General features: G+C 35.2%; 1 protein-coding gene across 1 annotated transcript; it reads right to left on the bottom strand.

Moving 5' to 3' along the window:
- Positions 1-2,803: 2,803 nt before the first annotated feature.
- On the bottom strand, positions 2,804-11,545 carry LOC128242154 (uncharacterized protein C18orf63-like). The gene is made up of 12 exons (XM_052959221.1): positions 11,391-11,545; positions 10,076-10,157; positions 9,795-9,851; positions 9,441-9,552; positions 9,066-9,107; positions 8,085-8,161; positions 6,438-6,547; positions 5,902-5,998; positions 5,325-5,417; positions 4,564-4,734; positions 3,458-4,348; positions 2,804-3,238 (listed from the first exon to the last, which is right to left on the bottom strand). Exons 1-12 carry the CDS (start codon positions 11,543-11,545, stop codon positions 3,185-3,187), a joined length of 1,941 nt encoding a protein of 646 aa, XP_052815181.1. The 3' UTR covers positions 2,804-3,184.
- Between the last annotated feature and the right edge of the window lie 3,143 nt (positions 11,546-14,688).

Here is a 14,688-nt window from a genome sequence, read left to right on the forward strand (position 1 = left end):
GGTCAGGACAAGTGTATATTAGGTCAGGACAAGTGCATATTAGGTCAGGACAAGTGCATATTAGGTCAGGACAAGTGTATATTAGGTCAGGACAAGTGCATATTAGGTCAGGACAAGTGCATATTAGGTCAGGACAAGTGTATATTAGGTCAGGACAAGTGCATATTAGGTCAGGACAAGTGCATATTAGGTCAGGACAAGTGCATATTAGGTCAGGACAAGTGTATATTAGGTCAGGACAAGTGCATATTAGGTCAGGACAAGTGTATATTAGGTCAGGACAAGTGTATATTAGGTCAGGACAAGTGTATATTAGGTCAGGACAAGTGTATATTAGGTCAGGACAAGTGCATATTAGGTCAGGACAAGTGTATATTAGGTCAGGACAAGTGTATATTAGGTCAGGACAAGTGTATATTAGGTCAGGACAAGTGCATATTAGGTCAGGACAAGTGTATATTAGGTCAGGACAAGTGCATATTAGGTCAGGATAAGTGTATATTAGGTCAGGACAAGTGTATATTAGGTCAGGACAAGTGCATATTAGGTCAGGACAAGTGCATATTAGGTCAGGACAAGTGCATATTAGGTCAGGACAAGTGTATATTAGGTCAGGACAAGTGCATATTAGGTCAGGACAAGTGCATATTAGGTCAGGACAAGTGCATATTAGGTCAGGACAAGTGCATATTAGGTCAGGACAAGTGTATATTAGGTCAGGATAAGTGTTTATTAGGTCAGGACAAGTGCATATTAGGTCAGGACAAGTGCATATTAGGTCAGGACAAGTGCATATTAGGTCAGGACAAGTGTATATTAGGTCAGGACAAGTGCATATTAGGTCAGGACAAGTGTATATTAGGTCAGGACAAGTGCATATTAGGTCAGGACAAGTGCATATTAGGTCAGGACAAGTGTATATTAGGTCAGGACAAGTGCATATTAGGTCAGGACAAGTGCATATTAGGTCAGGACAAGTGTATATTAGGTCAGGACAAGTGCATATTAGGTCAGGACAAGTGTATATTAGGTCAGGACAAGTGTATATTAGGTCAGGACAAGTGCATATTAGGTCAGGACAAGTGCATATTAGGTCAGGACAAGTGCATATTAGGTCAGGACAAGTGCATATTAGGTCAGGACAAGTGCATATTAGGTCAGGACAAGTGCATATTAGGTCAGGACAAGTGCATATTAGGTCAGGACAAGTGCATATTAGGTCAGGACAAGTGCATATTAGGTCAGGACAAGTGCATATTAGGTCAGGACAAGTGCATATTAGGTCAGGACAAGTGCATATTAGGTCAGGACAAGTGTATATTAGGTCAGGACAAGTGCATATTAGGTCAGGACAAGTGCATATTAGGTCAGGACAAGTGCATATTAGGTCAGGACAAGTGCATATTAGGTCAGGACAAGTGCATATTAGGTCAGGACAAGTGCATATTAGGTCAGGACAAGTGCATATTAGGTCAGGACAAGTGTATATTAGGTCAGGACAAGTGTATATTAGGTCAGGACAAGTGCATATTAGGTCAGGACAAGTGCATATTAGGTCAGGACAAGTGTATATTAGGTCAGGACAAGTGTATATTAGGTCAGGACAAGTGCATATTAGGTCAGGACAAGTGCATATTAGGTCAGGACAAGTGTATATTAGGTCAGGACAAGTGCATATTAGGTCAGGACAAGTGCATATTAGGTCAGGACAAGTGCATATTAGGTCAGGACAAGTGCATATTAGGTCAGGACAAGTGTATATTAGGTCAGGACAAGTGCATATTAGGTCAGGATAAGTGTATATTAGGTCAGGACAAGTGTATATTAGGTCAGGATAAGTGCATATTAGGTCAGGACAAGTGCATATTAGGTCAGGACAAGTGCATATTAGGTCAGGACAAGTGTATATTAGGTCAGGACAAGTGCATATTAGGTCAGGACAAGTGCATATTAGGTCAGGACAAGTGCATATTAGGTCAGGACAAGTGTATATTAGGTCAGGACAAGTGTATATTAGGTCAGGACAAGTGCATATTAGGTCAGGACAAGTGCATATTAGGTCAGGACAAGTATTGTTTCTATAAACATGCCCGACTGGAGCAGTGGATTAAAAGTTGAGCTCTCTACTTACAAATATTTGGAACCTTGCAGGGTATCAAGGTCACAATTCTAGATTCAGGATTTCAAGGGTTTAAGCCATGCATTTTCAAGGTTAAGATAGCAAATATAGATCTATCGTTAGGGCCATTCTTTTCTGTCTGATCAAGGACAAATCAAAATTCTAGATCTAGGGATTGAAGGGTTTAAGCCATGCATCTGACTGTTCAAGGTCAATGTCATACTACCAGATCCAGGTTAAGGTCCCAATATCCCAAATCTAGATTTGATATTTTGTCTGCTTAAGGTCAAGTTTATAATACTACATATATATATTTCAAGTTTTGGTTTTCCTGTCTACTTAAGACCAAGATCACAACACTAGATTTAAGGAATGAGCCAAGTGTTTTCTGTCTGCTCAAGGATCCTGTCAACATATTAGATTCAGTGTTATAGATTAACATCTCGTGCTGATATCTCGTACACCCTTTATAAACTAAATGGATTAGAAAGTGTGGGGCTATCCTTGATCTAGCATATAAACATGCATCATATGTTAACTCCCCGTATTGTACTATTAAAATGATAAAAACATCTTTCATAAACTATGAGTTTATTGTAATCATGGTAATAATAACTTGGTAAGCTGACTGTAATATAAACTTGATAAAAAGTTACTAAGTTAGTTTAATAACATTTTCAATAAATAACACTGTACCCTTCAAACTCTGGGCATTCTTAAAAGATCCTCACATAATAACTACAGTATGTGCAAATCATAACCTTACTATGACCAAACCAACATAAAAATCACTTTATTTTTTCTCAAATCTATCAAAGATGCTTGGTTAAATGATTATAAAATAATTATATATCAAAGAAATTAGTTTACATGTAAATTTAAACAAAGTTCATGTGAAAGTTTTGATTCAATTTTGTTAACTACAACAATTTGTCTAAACTACTGTTCGAAAATGTAGCAAAGATTTGAAGTTAACAACAATGACGTTAGCAATGTTGTTATGGCTTACAACCTTACAACATTCTGAACAACAACGAATATTAGGTCACATCTCTCCATCATTTTTCAAGCCTCAGCTTTCTTCAGCTTCTTGATCCTCTTTTTCTCTTGGTCAGGGACCTGAGGGAAAAAGTGATAACCTGTTAGAATTTATATGAATCATACAAAGGCGTTCTTTCGACATGGACATGTTCTACCCATGAAATAATTATATAAAGAAATGCTTCTAGTTGCGGTTAAAGTCAAAGTCAATAAAAGCAAGATCTGACTGCAGACCACTCATAAAGACACACAAGCTCATTAGAGTTCAAAAATCAAACAAAAGAAAATAACACAAACCTTATCTTTGCTCCTTTTGGTAGGTTTTCCTGTTTTCGCAGATGCAGATACAACCTTACTTTTCGCCTTGCTAGATGAAGGTTTCTTGCTTAACGTTGATGGTTCTGTCATAGAGGACATAGAAGAAGGTTTAACTTTTTGGAATAAAGGAATTGTCTTGTTTTCATGACCAGTCTGCTGGCTGCAGCCAATCTGATTGGAGCTGACAAGCTGGGAATTTGACAGCTGACTTGGGTTAACAACTCCTGTTGTGCTCCTAGGTAGGCTAATGTATCCTTGTGCAGCAGGCATCTTGCTTTGTTGGTTGTGGGGTTTCCTTGCTGTGAATGTTGGTATTAACTTTGCTGCAGAGGCTGACTGAGACTGTGCCATTACAGTGCAGGCAGTCATCTGTGTTTTGGGTTTAAAGGAAGGGAACAATTTCCTAGCCACCACAGTTTGTGATTTTGGATTCTGTGATCCTACCATTGTTTCTTTGTCCAAAGGAGTAGCTGTTCTCATCATAGTTTGTTCTTGATTATTGGAACTTGCAATTGTGCTCTGAGGTGTTTGGCAATTGATTGATGAAGAGCTTGTGAGACCCTGTGAGCTCATAAGATATGAAAGTTTCTGACTTGGAGTTGCATTTGCAGTTGGAGGTCTGACCGAGATGGAAGAAGACTTCTCAGACGAAATGTTCCTTATACTCCCATTATTAATATGCTTCTCTGTGACAGGCCTAGATGAGTTGGTCATGCTTGGGTGTGTTGACTGTACAACTGTGGCTGGAATGTTTTGAGTGGTGAAGATGGTGTTCATCTCTGTCTTGCTTCTGTATACAGCCTGTCGGGAACCAGTCATTTTACTGGTCAGGTTCGAGTTGGGTTGTTTTTCCACCTGTAAAACAAATATCTATGTCACCTTTACCTTTCAAAAACAATGGCCTTTACAGTTAGGAAAGTCAAAGTCATAGAACCATATAAACACAACTATTGTAAAGCTATTTGAATTTGTTGTATTGAAATAATTTAATTAATGTTTGCAAACAAAACATTATCTTAAGCGAACTGAAAACTGCAAAAGCCTAAAACCAAGTTAAATTACCAATTCATTAATTTTCTACTGACCTGGTTAACAGAGAGCAGGTCATTAACTGTAAACTTCGCCTTGGTCTGCAGTTTGATGGGGAGCCCACAGACCGTGGGGAACTTGGCTTGAAGTTCAATGATGAATGCCCGCAAGATGGGTTTTGGGTCAACACGACTGACCCGCTGTAGCTCCCTTGGGCGCAGACACATCTCTGGGTATGTGGGGTATGGTCAAGGAGAACGTGATGATTTAGAAAAGGGAAAAATATTTTTTTAGCTTAAATTATATTTTCATACAAAAAGAATTCACTATTTCTTTTTACTCAAATAAGTTATTAAAAACACACATTTTTATCACCGTCAATAAATCTGTGAGCACAGACCTTTTAAGATGCACTCTCACAGATTGAACGTTTTGATAACTTTTTTAATTTTTGTCTTGGAACAAGCTCATATTGGCGAAAATCCATGGAAACCAAATATATAAAACTGCTGACAAAAAGTTAGATCACATATTTTTATAATTAAGTTCATAAATTGATGTTTCATGCATTTTTCTTAACCCATAAGTAACGGTTTAAGCCATAAAACGTTAAATTTCGAACGGAAATATGAAAATCTACTATCTGATTTTTTGTCAGCAGTCTTACATCATTAGTCTGCAGATATTTACACCAAAATTTGCTCTTTCCAAAAAAAAAAAAGAAAAAAGTTGTAAAAATGGTATATCTGTGAGAGTGCAGCTTAAAATCTGTCAAAGCTTCTTAACCATTATCTCTGCGACAGAGAACTGGAAATACAAAAGGATATGTGAAGAGTTTTCCTCCAAATTTTCCAAAATGGATCTGGTAAAAGTTGATTCCTTCATCTGTCTCTGGCAGTCTGTAGCCATACTGAAATCATACACAGACATGATCTTAGAAATATATAAGGTAAGAAAAATATATAATTTCATTATCATCAAACATCCTTGTTATTTTTAGTACTTGTACTTGAAGTGAAGGCATTTTTTATGAATAAAATACTAAGAAAAAAAAAACTTATAAATTTCCTTAGTAATGTCTATGGATTTCCTGATATATCCTAGGCTATTTTAGTAGTGATCTGTATGTTCAAGACTGATTATAGTAACTGAGTGAAAGTTAAAAATTAACCACTCGACACAAAAATGGGCTCATATTACATTTTAACATTATGTTTACAGTTCTTTACTAGTAAATGTAGTAAAGCGGAAAATGTATTTCTCTTAAATTTTCTTACTCATGGTTCAACATAAGCTCTTCTGAGTTTTGGACTGACTATAAACGGACAAAACTTCATGTCAATTTTATCTATCTCAGACATAAAATATCATCAAACTCATATTAGAAGAGTTACTGTGTTTTTCCAGTGTCTTTTCAGATCTCGGTACATGGTGAATGGACTGTCTTCTGGTATCTCGTGGCTGATGCTGGCTATACGACCCCTTTTCATACTGTAAACAGACAAATGTAGTTGCCAGTTCCCAATTTAAGACATCCTAAAGAAAGTTAACTGATAATTTCATCTAACAAACATTTATAAAATGAATGCTGACAGCTCACAAAGTTTATTCATAACCTTAATATTTCCATGAGATTGTAATTTTTCAAAATATTCTCCAGCTTTTTGGCCAACAAGATTTGTTTTGAATTTTAGCTTAGACCTTCAACTTTGATCTTTGGGGGTCATCAACTGATAAAGTATATCTTCATCATAGATCTTACCATCGAGCTCCAGCTCCTACATCACAACTGAGCTTGGGATGTTGTACCAAGCCTGACTTAATTTATAAATATTAATAATTTTAAGCAAGTCTTGCAAGCACTGTACCAGTGCATGTATACTGGGCTGGCAGGCTTGTGCTAAATTCACCAACTACTGTTATCTGGTACCTAGGAAGGATGTAGCACCAGTCAGAAGCAATCTGTCCTTTTTCAAGCGAAGCTCCGGGATGGGTGAGGTAGTGGTCCAGGCTTTTACCAACAATGTCTAGGTCTGTCACCTGAGTGCAATAATTTATGTTCCCTTAAATGTCATCTGATGTCAAGAAGTTACCAGGTAAACACAATAAAATTATGAGTTTCATTTATTCAAAATATTAGAGTGTTACTTAAAACTATGATATTATAGGCATTTCGCTATCTTTATATTTTGACGATTTTGGAAGGTTTAGAATTAATATGACACCATGATGATATAAATTGATTTATGTAATTATATACAGTAGTATTTACATACATGTATATCATTTCAAGACAAATCATACAGAGATTGGTTTTTCTTCAATATGTAATGAAAAAACTGTATTCAAAAATTTCACTGTTAGATGCACCAGTTAAATGATTATAATTCTGGCACACTTTGTGAAGAGCCAATAAAATTTCTTTGTTGTCAGATAAACTATAATTTTTATCCAATCAGAGAGGATGTAACAAATTAAAACGTTCTTCAATAAAATTGTGTCATATTGTCATCAAAAGGATTTTTAATTGAAAGGTGACAGTAAATTATTCAGTAAAGAAAAGGATTAAAGTAACTAATAGACAATGCCGTTCTTTGTTATGCCCCACTAATATGTTTACATACATGACATTGACCTTCTTTGCAAATATCGGAAAATAACAGAACTTCCAGAAGAGAAACTGAAAGAAGACAATTTAATTCGGATGAATAATTTTTATTCATTCATTATGGTGATGATGTTTTTATATTTTGATGAATGCCAAAGAAGATATGTTATGAACTTAAACAATAAATTATATGCATTTGCTTTTTATCAGAAGCAAACAAATCTGACTATTTGGGGAATTGAAATGAAAAATATTGATAATTCATTCCATTTTCTCTATTAGTCTGAAAGTCATCATTTATGATCATAGGCAGCAGATTTTGTATCCAATTTTAGAGGAAGGTAAGCCCATTAAATTGGTTCTGAAACATATTTTTCTGTGAAGTATTTAATTTTTCAAGTGAGTGCTTTTGTTATGCAATATGTCTGTGTCTCCTAAAAATATAGATGAAGTGCTGGAAAAAGGGGTAAACAAGGTGAATTGGCACTTGTGTCATGCCTGTAATGCTACATGGCGATGATGAAAATCCCCTGGTATGTGACCCAAAACCCCTTAAATTCTGGGCATAATCCCCTCGGGAGCCTTTCAAAATTATGGCAATTTGTTTTTTTCGTACTTGCGTCTTAAAATACTTTGAAATTTTGCCGAATTAGATGTGCTAAAAAATCCCCCTGAATACTACCAAAATCCCCCTGAATTTTCAGACTTTTGAACAAATCCCCCTGAATGGTCTCCAGAAAATATGGCATGTACGGATAAACCTATTTAAAAGAAATCAAATTATTGGTTGCATGGTACCATTGACAAGTAAAATAGATCTGAGAAAATCAACTTCCAGGTCCTCAAACTTTTTGTAACGACATGCGATTTGTCTTTAAGAAGCTTTTGAGTAACAACCTTATGTATGAAATCGTGAATAAAAGCAAACATAAAACCTCACAAAAAAGTTTTAGAGACGTGAAACTTTACCTGCATAGGTGAGATTCTGAGCATGGCAGCTTCTAGTGTGAAGTAGAGCTCATCATGCACTACTGCCACATCCATCTCTGAAACATATAATATTCAAGATTATATTTATTTTATGTGACTTTCTGTCACATCTAAACACAAAAATATTTCGTATGACAATGAAAACAGGTATTCTCAATCATTTATCATCTGTTTTCAGGTGATTTATAGAGATTTATCAGTGATATAAAATTGATAATGTACTGTTTCAAACAGTGAACATGTCAATGTGATATTTTTCAGTTTTGAAATTTAAGACCACCTTCCATTCCAAAGCAAACATCAGCGAGCATTGGGCTGGGACCCAATTCAAATGACTTCATTTCCAAAAGGATGTTACATGCCTATACAAATTAGCGTGTTTTTCTTAAGAATTGTAATTAAATGACTTTAAATTCCGATTATTAGCATATATAATAAAGAGAAAAATTGTTTGTTTCAGTGTAGCAATATATTTCACCTCCTGAACACCAAAAGTGAATATTTTACTCATGCTACGCCACTTATGAAAATTAAATTTGGTGCTCACTCGCTGAAATATATGACAATTTTACACTGAAACAATTATTCTATATATATATGACTGTTTCATGTTAAACCAAGCCCTGAGGCTAATATGACCAACAATTTGTTTTGAAAACATATTTGGACTTTGAAATTATTATATAAAATCTACATGGCACTATGATCAAATTTTCCATTCTCAATATAGTTGCTAATATATATATAAACAAAAAATGAATCTAATTCAAGTCCATCTAAATTCGTTTGTCCATGGTCTTTACACCCTTTCATTGGATAACTGTTATTGATGTCAAAATCCGATCGGCTTTAATAATATGTCATACAGGAATAGAATTATAAATAAATAAAAGTACCTTTGTAGTATATCAGTAAATATTATCTGTTAAAATTGTCCAAGCTAATGTATGCTATACTCACTGACAGCATTGACACAACCCTTAATAGTCAGGAAGTCTCGGCCTGAAATAATATCATACAAAATTGAAATCTTGAGTAATCATGTTAAAATAAAAATATAATATGAGAATGTCTTGGAGTCTATGTCTCTGTTCTAACCATTTCACTAGAGATATGGTACAAACACTTTTCCCAAGAAGGTAAGGAAGTCTAGCTGTCCCCTCAGACAGGAAAAAATGTCTGAAGCTAGTCCAGACTTGAAAATATAATATTGTGACTATGAATAAATGTATTTGAAGCTTTAAACAACTACATACATGTACATGATGATTTCTCATCATGTCCAAATCTGTCAGTCTTGATTATTGAAAAAAAAATCCAACAACAAAAACAAACCCTGCACAAGCCATACACCAGCCTTGTTCCAGTTTGGTGAAAGACGCGCGATGATCGTGTACCGTAGACAGGCTTGGTAGAGCTCAGTCTGAACCTCGTAAGGGCTGCTGACCTGCCAGATATGAGGTTATAGTGTTTTTTTTTGCAAAAGTATATCAGAAATATAACATTATTATTATTTTGTAGAAATATTTAGTGATATACATACATGTTAATAACTTGCATGATGCAACAAAATTGAAAAAAAATGCCTTCCAAATGGCATTGACTAATGTGCACATCATGTTGAGGACATTTGTATTGTTCTTGTTCGACTTAAATTTAACTTTTCAAGTAAAATGTTCACATAGATACCTGAAGACCAATTCTTGTCAATCTGTTTTGTAATTTTCCTGAGGCGACCAAGGAAGCCTGAAAAGTTATGGACTAAACTATTAATTTGAAAATCACTCATGAGTTTACAAAGAATATGTTTACTATATTCACATGTGTACTCTTGTATATTCAATAGCAAATGTAAATTAGCAAAGTATGTTCTCTGACCCAAAGGGTTCTGCTCCACAATTTTGTAAGATTTGAGCAGACCTACTGAAATTAGCAACAACAAAAACCACAGAAATTAGATGAGAGCTTACACTTGCTATCAGATGAAAAGTGTGATCGATGATATCTGGACTTGGACTTCCAATCACACCAGGTTCCGTGAAAATAAACTCTCTGAAACCAACCAATGATTATGTTAAAATACTTTTATCATTTAAATGAAAAAATAAATAGGTACTTACATATTGTGTAAGAACTTTACAAGGCTAAAGACTCGTTTGTCATACATGTACATGTTTCCTCTATTGTAAATGTGGAATCTTTTATGTGAGTGAGACTTAATTAGTTTTAGCACTCTAGGCTTGTGGGACAGAGAAGTTTTTCTAACTCTGACTTATTTTGGCATTGGTTCATTTTTTAAAAATATTTCAAGTTTTCCAAAAATTGGCAGGAAACAGGGCTTTTTCTATAGTACCCACGGGTCTGACTATCGGACCCATTCCCAAAGCAAAATATAAGATATTTTTCCCAATCTTCAGAAAAAAATCGAAATAAAATTTTTTTTTTTTTTTTTTTTAGGAAGTCGTTTTACCTGTACTGGTTCATTTTTAACATCCAAATAAATTATGTGATGTAAAGTTTGTTTGATAATTGAACTTGGAAATCAATGATTTTCATCACATTCAGAGATCAGTATAAACTATTTACTAACTGTCATGATTTATTGCAACAGATATTACTCCCCAAGGATTGATATTTTTTGGGTCTTTTAAAAGGAAAATAAACTAATATTAAATCATTTCCTAATCGTAGGAGACTAGCTGTTGTTTTTATTAACTGTAAAATTTACAAATTTTGGCATTTTCATAAGACAAAATTTCCCAAAATGTCTAGGGTCTTCTTCCCAAAATGGGCAGAAAAAGCCCTGGGAAATGGCTTTTTAGCAGACTGTATGTGTGTGTTTTAGACAGATTTCTCCTACTGTTAGAACTAAGATTGTTGGGCCACTAAGATGTAGTTTAGACAGTATTCTTTGTACTGAAAGCGGCATATGTGTATGATTAGAATTTATATTGAGTTTATTAATGTTTTAACATTACTTGTGGACATTTTACATAAAATGTGAAAATTCCCATCTTTCCTTTTTTATAATCTTAAAGGAATATCTAGCTTTGCTTGTATATGGAAACATTGTTGTGAAATCATACTAAATTGTTGTAATATCTGCCATGATGTGATAAACAGACCAAAAATATGGCTCTGCATCATACAATCTGGTGTCTTTGAGAGTAACAATTATTATAAGTTAAATTTATCACTTTTATGAATTAAATAAAAAAGTATATATTTTTATTAATGAATAATGTATTTTTGTGCTAAACTATGAAACATTCCATTTATGATCACCTGCATTTTATAACTTGTGGCTGGAATCGAGCTGCATTCTGGTTTGCACTAGGAATATGGATTGTCAACGCCTGGAGTTCTTGTAATAAAGGTGGAGTTGCGAAGAGAATCAGTGGAGTTTGACCACCTTGATGTGAAGAAAATCTGTCAGTCATGCTTTGTTTTATTTTATTCGTCTTTAATTTAAATCAATATACTCCCGAAATCAGTTTAGCAGTTCTTCTGCCAACATGTTTACGTCTGCAAAATTGTCATAAAATCCATGTCAAGTTATAAATAAGGGCACTAACTCTGCAAAATCCATATTTCGCGGTTTAACACCACTAATTTTATTTGCGCTAAACATTAATAATTTCCACATGAGAAAACCTTTAAAATGCTTGATTTTGATGCAAGGGTTTTAAGTCGCAAGAAAGATGCAGTCATACGTGCAAGGAATCGTCATTAAATTACCACTGATTGCGGTTGGGAGCGTTTACATACTAAACTATTATAAAACTAAACAAACTTAGATATGGGATGTGTGTGTGTGTGTGTGTGTGTGTGTGTGCGTGCGTGTGTGCGTGCGTGCGTGCGTGCGTGCGTGCGTGCGTGCGTGCGTGTGTGTGAAGGGGAGGGGGCACAGTACCGCGCCTGCGTGCGTGCGTGCGTGTGTGTGAAGGGGAGGGGGCACAGTACCGCGCCTATCACTTCTGTCAATGCACATTGTCAATGAGTGTGCCTTTTCATCACTTAGATGTGGACTTTCTAAATACCTCTAAAAGTCAGTCTCTCATCTGTTACGCATGTTCCGAGTTCTCCGTCGCGCTACGGTGATGGGTCTGGAGGCCAACTCAAAGGCCATATCTCATGCACATTTATTTAACTCCATTGACAGGAAAACGTAAAAGGCTGACCGAAAAAAAATATTTTGAACTCTCCCCCATTGAATAGGGTAGGCATAACTGTTTTTTTGTTGTTGTTGTTCTTTGGATATTTTTTAAATATAAAATCATCAAATTTCAACCTTTTTTTACTCAAATGAATAAATATCTATTATAAATCATTTTAAATTTGTGAAAATATCTCCCCTTTGTGATATCTTTATTCGATCAATCCTAAATAACTGAACATCTTATAGATGTTAAAATTTACTTGTTTTATTTTTTATTACTCTCTTGTAATTGTATTTTTCACTGTTTTCGGAATTTACGAAAAAGGATTCACACTACGACAAAAATAGTGTACGGTCAGGAGGAAAAGGATAGGGTTAGTGGAAACAAACAAATAAAACACACGTCTTATTACATGATGATGGTGATAATGATGATGATGATGGTGTGATAATGATGATGATGATGATGATGATGATGATGATGTTTGCACCCCAAAAGGCATATGATGATTATTATGACGCGCAGAACCTCAACATGATGATGACGAACGTTTCCAAACGAACAGATTAATTCGTTAAATTAAAATTTCTAAACTGCAATGCTAAATTCGAACAAAATGGATGACAGAAATTGCAAAACAAAAAGTTTCAACTAAAACAAAGTATTTCAAATAAGGTAAATATATGAAAACGATGTGTTGTTGAGATGATATGGTTAAGGTGCCTTGTTCATGTTTGTTAACCGCAGTCTGGTTTTTGACTGATAACGCAGTACACGTGCATTTGCAAGAACATTCATGATTTTTTTTCATAAAGGAGAGGCCGAGAAATTGGCTAGTATTGTTCATGATATGGGGAAAAATATTAATACTGGCCGACAAAATCTCGTTTTATTGAATATGCATGAGGCAGGGTAGCTAAAGAACTTAAGCGAACACGTTATACATTACCTTTTTGGATGTGTTGTAAACATCAAAAAAATAAATATCAACATTAAAGTTATGGAAGCCAGAACTAGAGGCAGGGAGACAACTCCTCTTGCAATGAAATATTATGTTAGCAGAGGGGGATCCAGGATTCGACATTAGAGGGAGCGTAACTTAGGGGCATAATCATTTGACCTGTGCCCCTTCCTCAGAACCGAAATTTAATTCGTTAAATGTGTTGAAAGGGGTGTTGGGGGTACTCCCCTCAAGAAAATTTTAACAATTTCTAGTCTGAAATTGTGCATTTTGGGTGTATTTAATTACCGGTACTTTTTTCTTTTTTTCTCACATATAATGATTTTATGAGGGGTTCACCTGTTTTAATATGAAGTTTAAAACCTTATAAAGAAGATTATTTTAACACAATTCTCCTGTGGTAACAATTACGTTCTTTAATAAAGGCCTAATAAAAAATAAAATAAAAAGCCTACCTAAGTATATACGTACGCTACCTGTTTATGAAGAGGATTTAACCAAAAACCAAACCATTTTTTTGGCCTTAGCTCTTTCGCGCATGAAGTGATTATCTTAAGTTCATCCTTTATGCTTTGTCTGTCATGCCTTGTCAACTTTTGCTCCTGATTGTCTATTAAATTTTACTGGAATGTTCCTTGTGTGGTCTTCTTTCAGATTTCTTCAATGATAAAGGGTTTCCATCCAGAGACCTGGTTGCCATGGAAAGCACAAAGAAATTCTCCTCAGAAATGCTAAGCCAGGTTTCTAGATGATTTTTCACAGAAATGTCCCATGAACAGTCAACTGGTCAACATGATTAATTAAGCCATCAAACAAAAGTTTGTAATTAAATCTCCAATTTATTTTTATTATTAATCAAATGCAGATATAAAACATGTGGTAAAGGAGCCATTTTATCAATGAACATACAATAAAATAGGGTAAATTAAAAATCAATCCGTGAGAGTGCAACTTTAATAAAAAAATGACATAAATTTTTTAAGGATTTGGGAAAGGGCTCGGTCAGTCTGTCGGTCGGTCGGTCCGTTGGTAGACCAAAGCTTGTCAGAGTGATAACTCAATTATTCCTGGACGTATGGTCATCAAACTTGACATGAAGGTTGGGCCTGACGAGTAGATGATCCCTAAAGATTTTAGGAATCATCGGGTCAAAGGTCAAGGTCACAGTGACCTTTAATGGTAAAAGGATTTTAAAGCTTGTCTGAGTGATAACTCAACAATGCCTAGACCTATGGTCATCAAACTTGATATGGAAGTTGGGCCTGACCAGTAGATGAAACCTATTGTATTTGGGGGTCATCGGGTCAAAGGTCAAGGTCATAGTGACCTTGAATGGTAAAAGGTTGTCTGAGTGATTACTTGACAATGCCTGCACCCATGGCCCTCAAACATAACTTTGAGGTTGGGCCTGACCAGTAGATGACCCTTATTGTATTTGGGAGTCATCGGGCCAAAGGTCAAG

This window comes from Mya arenaria, chromosome 8 (genome assembly GCF_026914265.1).
Source record: "Mya arenaria isolate MELC-2E11 chromosome 8, ASM2691426v1".
NCBI lineage: Eukaryota > Metazoa > Mollusca > Bivalvia > Myida > Myidae > Mya > Mya arenaria.

Bases quoted from the DNA above. Each gene is read 5' to 3' on its own strand.
- LOC128242154 (XM_052959221.1), bottom strand. From the start codon at position 11,545: ATGACTGACAGATTTTCTTCACATCAAGGTGGTCAAACTCCACTGATT. The intron at 5,418-5,901 runs GTAACTCTTCTA...GTATGATTTCAG, and splicing joins AAAGACACTGGAAAAACACA to TATGGCTACAGACTGCCAGA. The intron at 3,239-3,457 runs GTTTGTGTTATT...TTTTTCCCTCAG, and splicing joins CCAAAAGGAGCAAAGATAAG to GTCCCTGACCAAGAGAAAAA.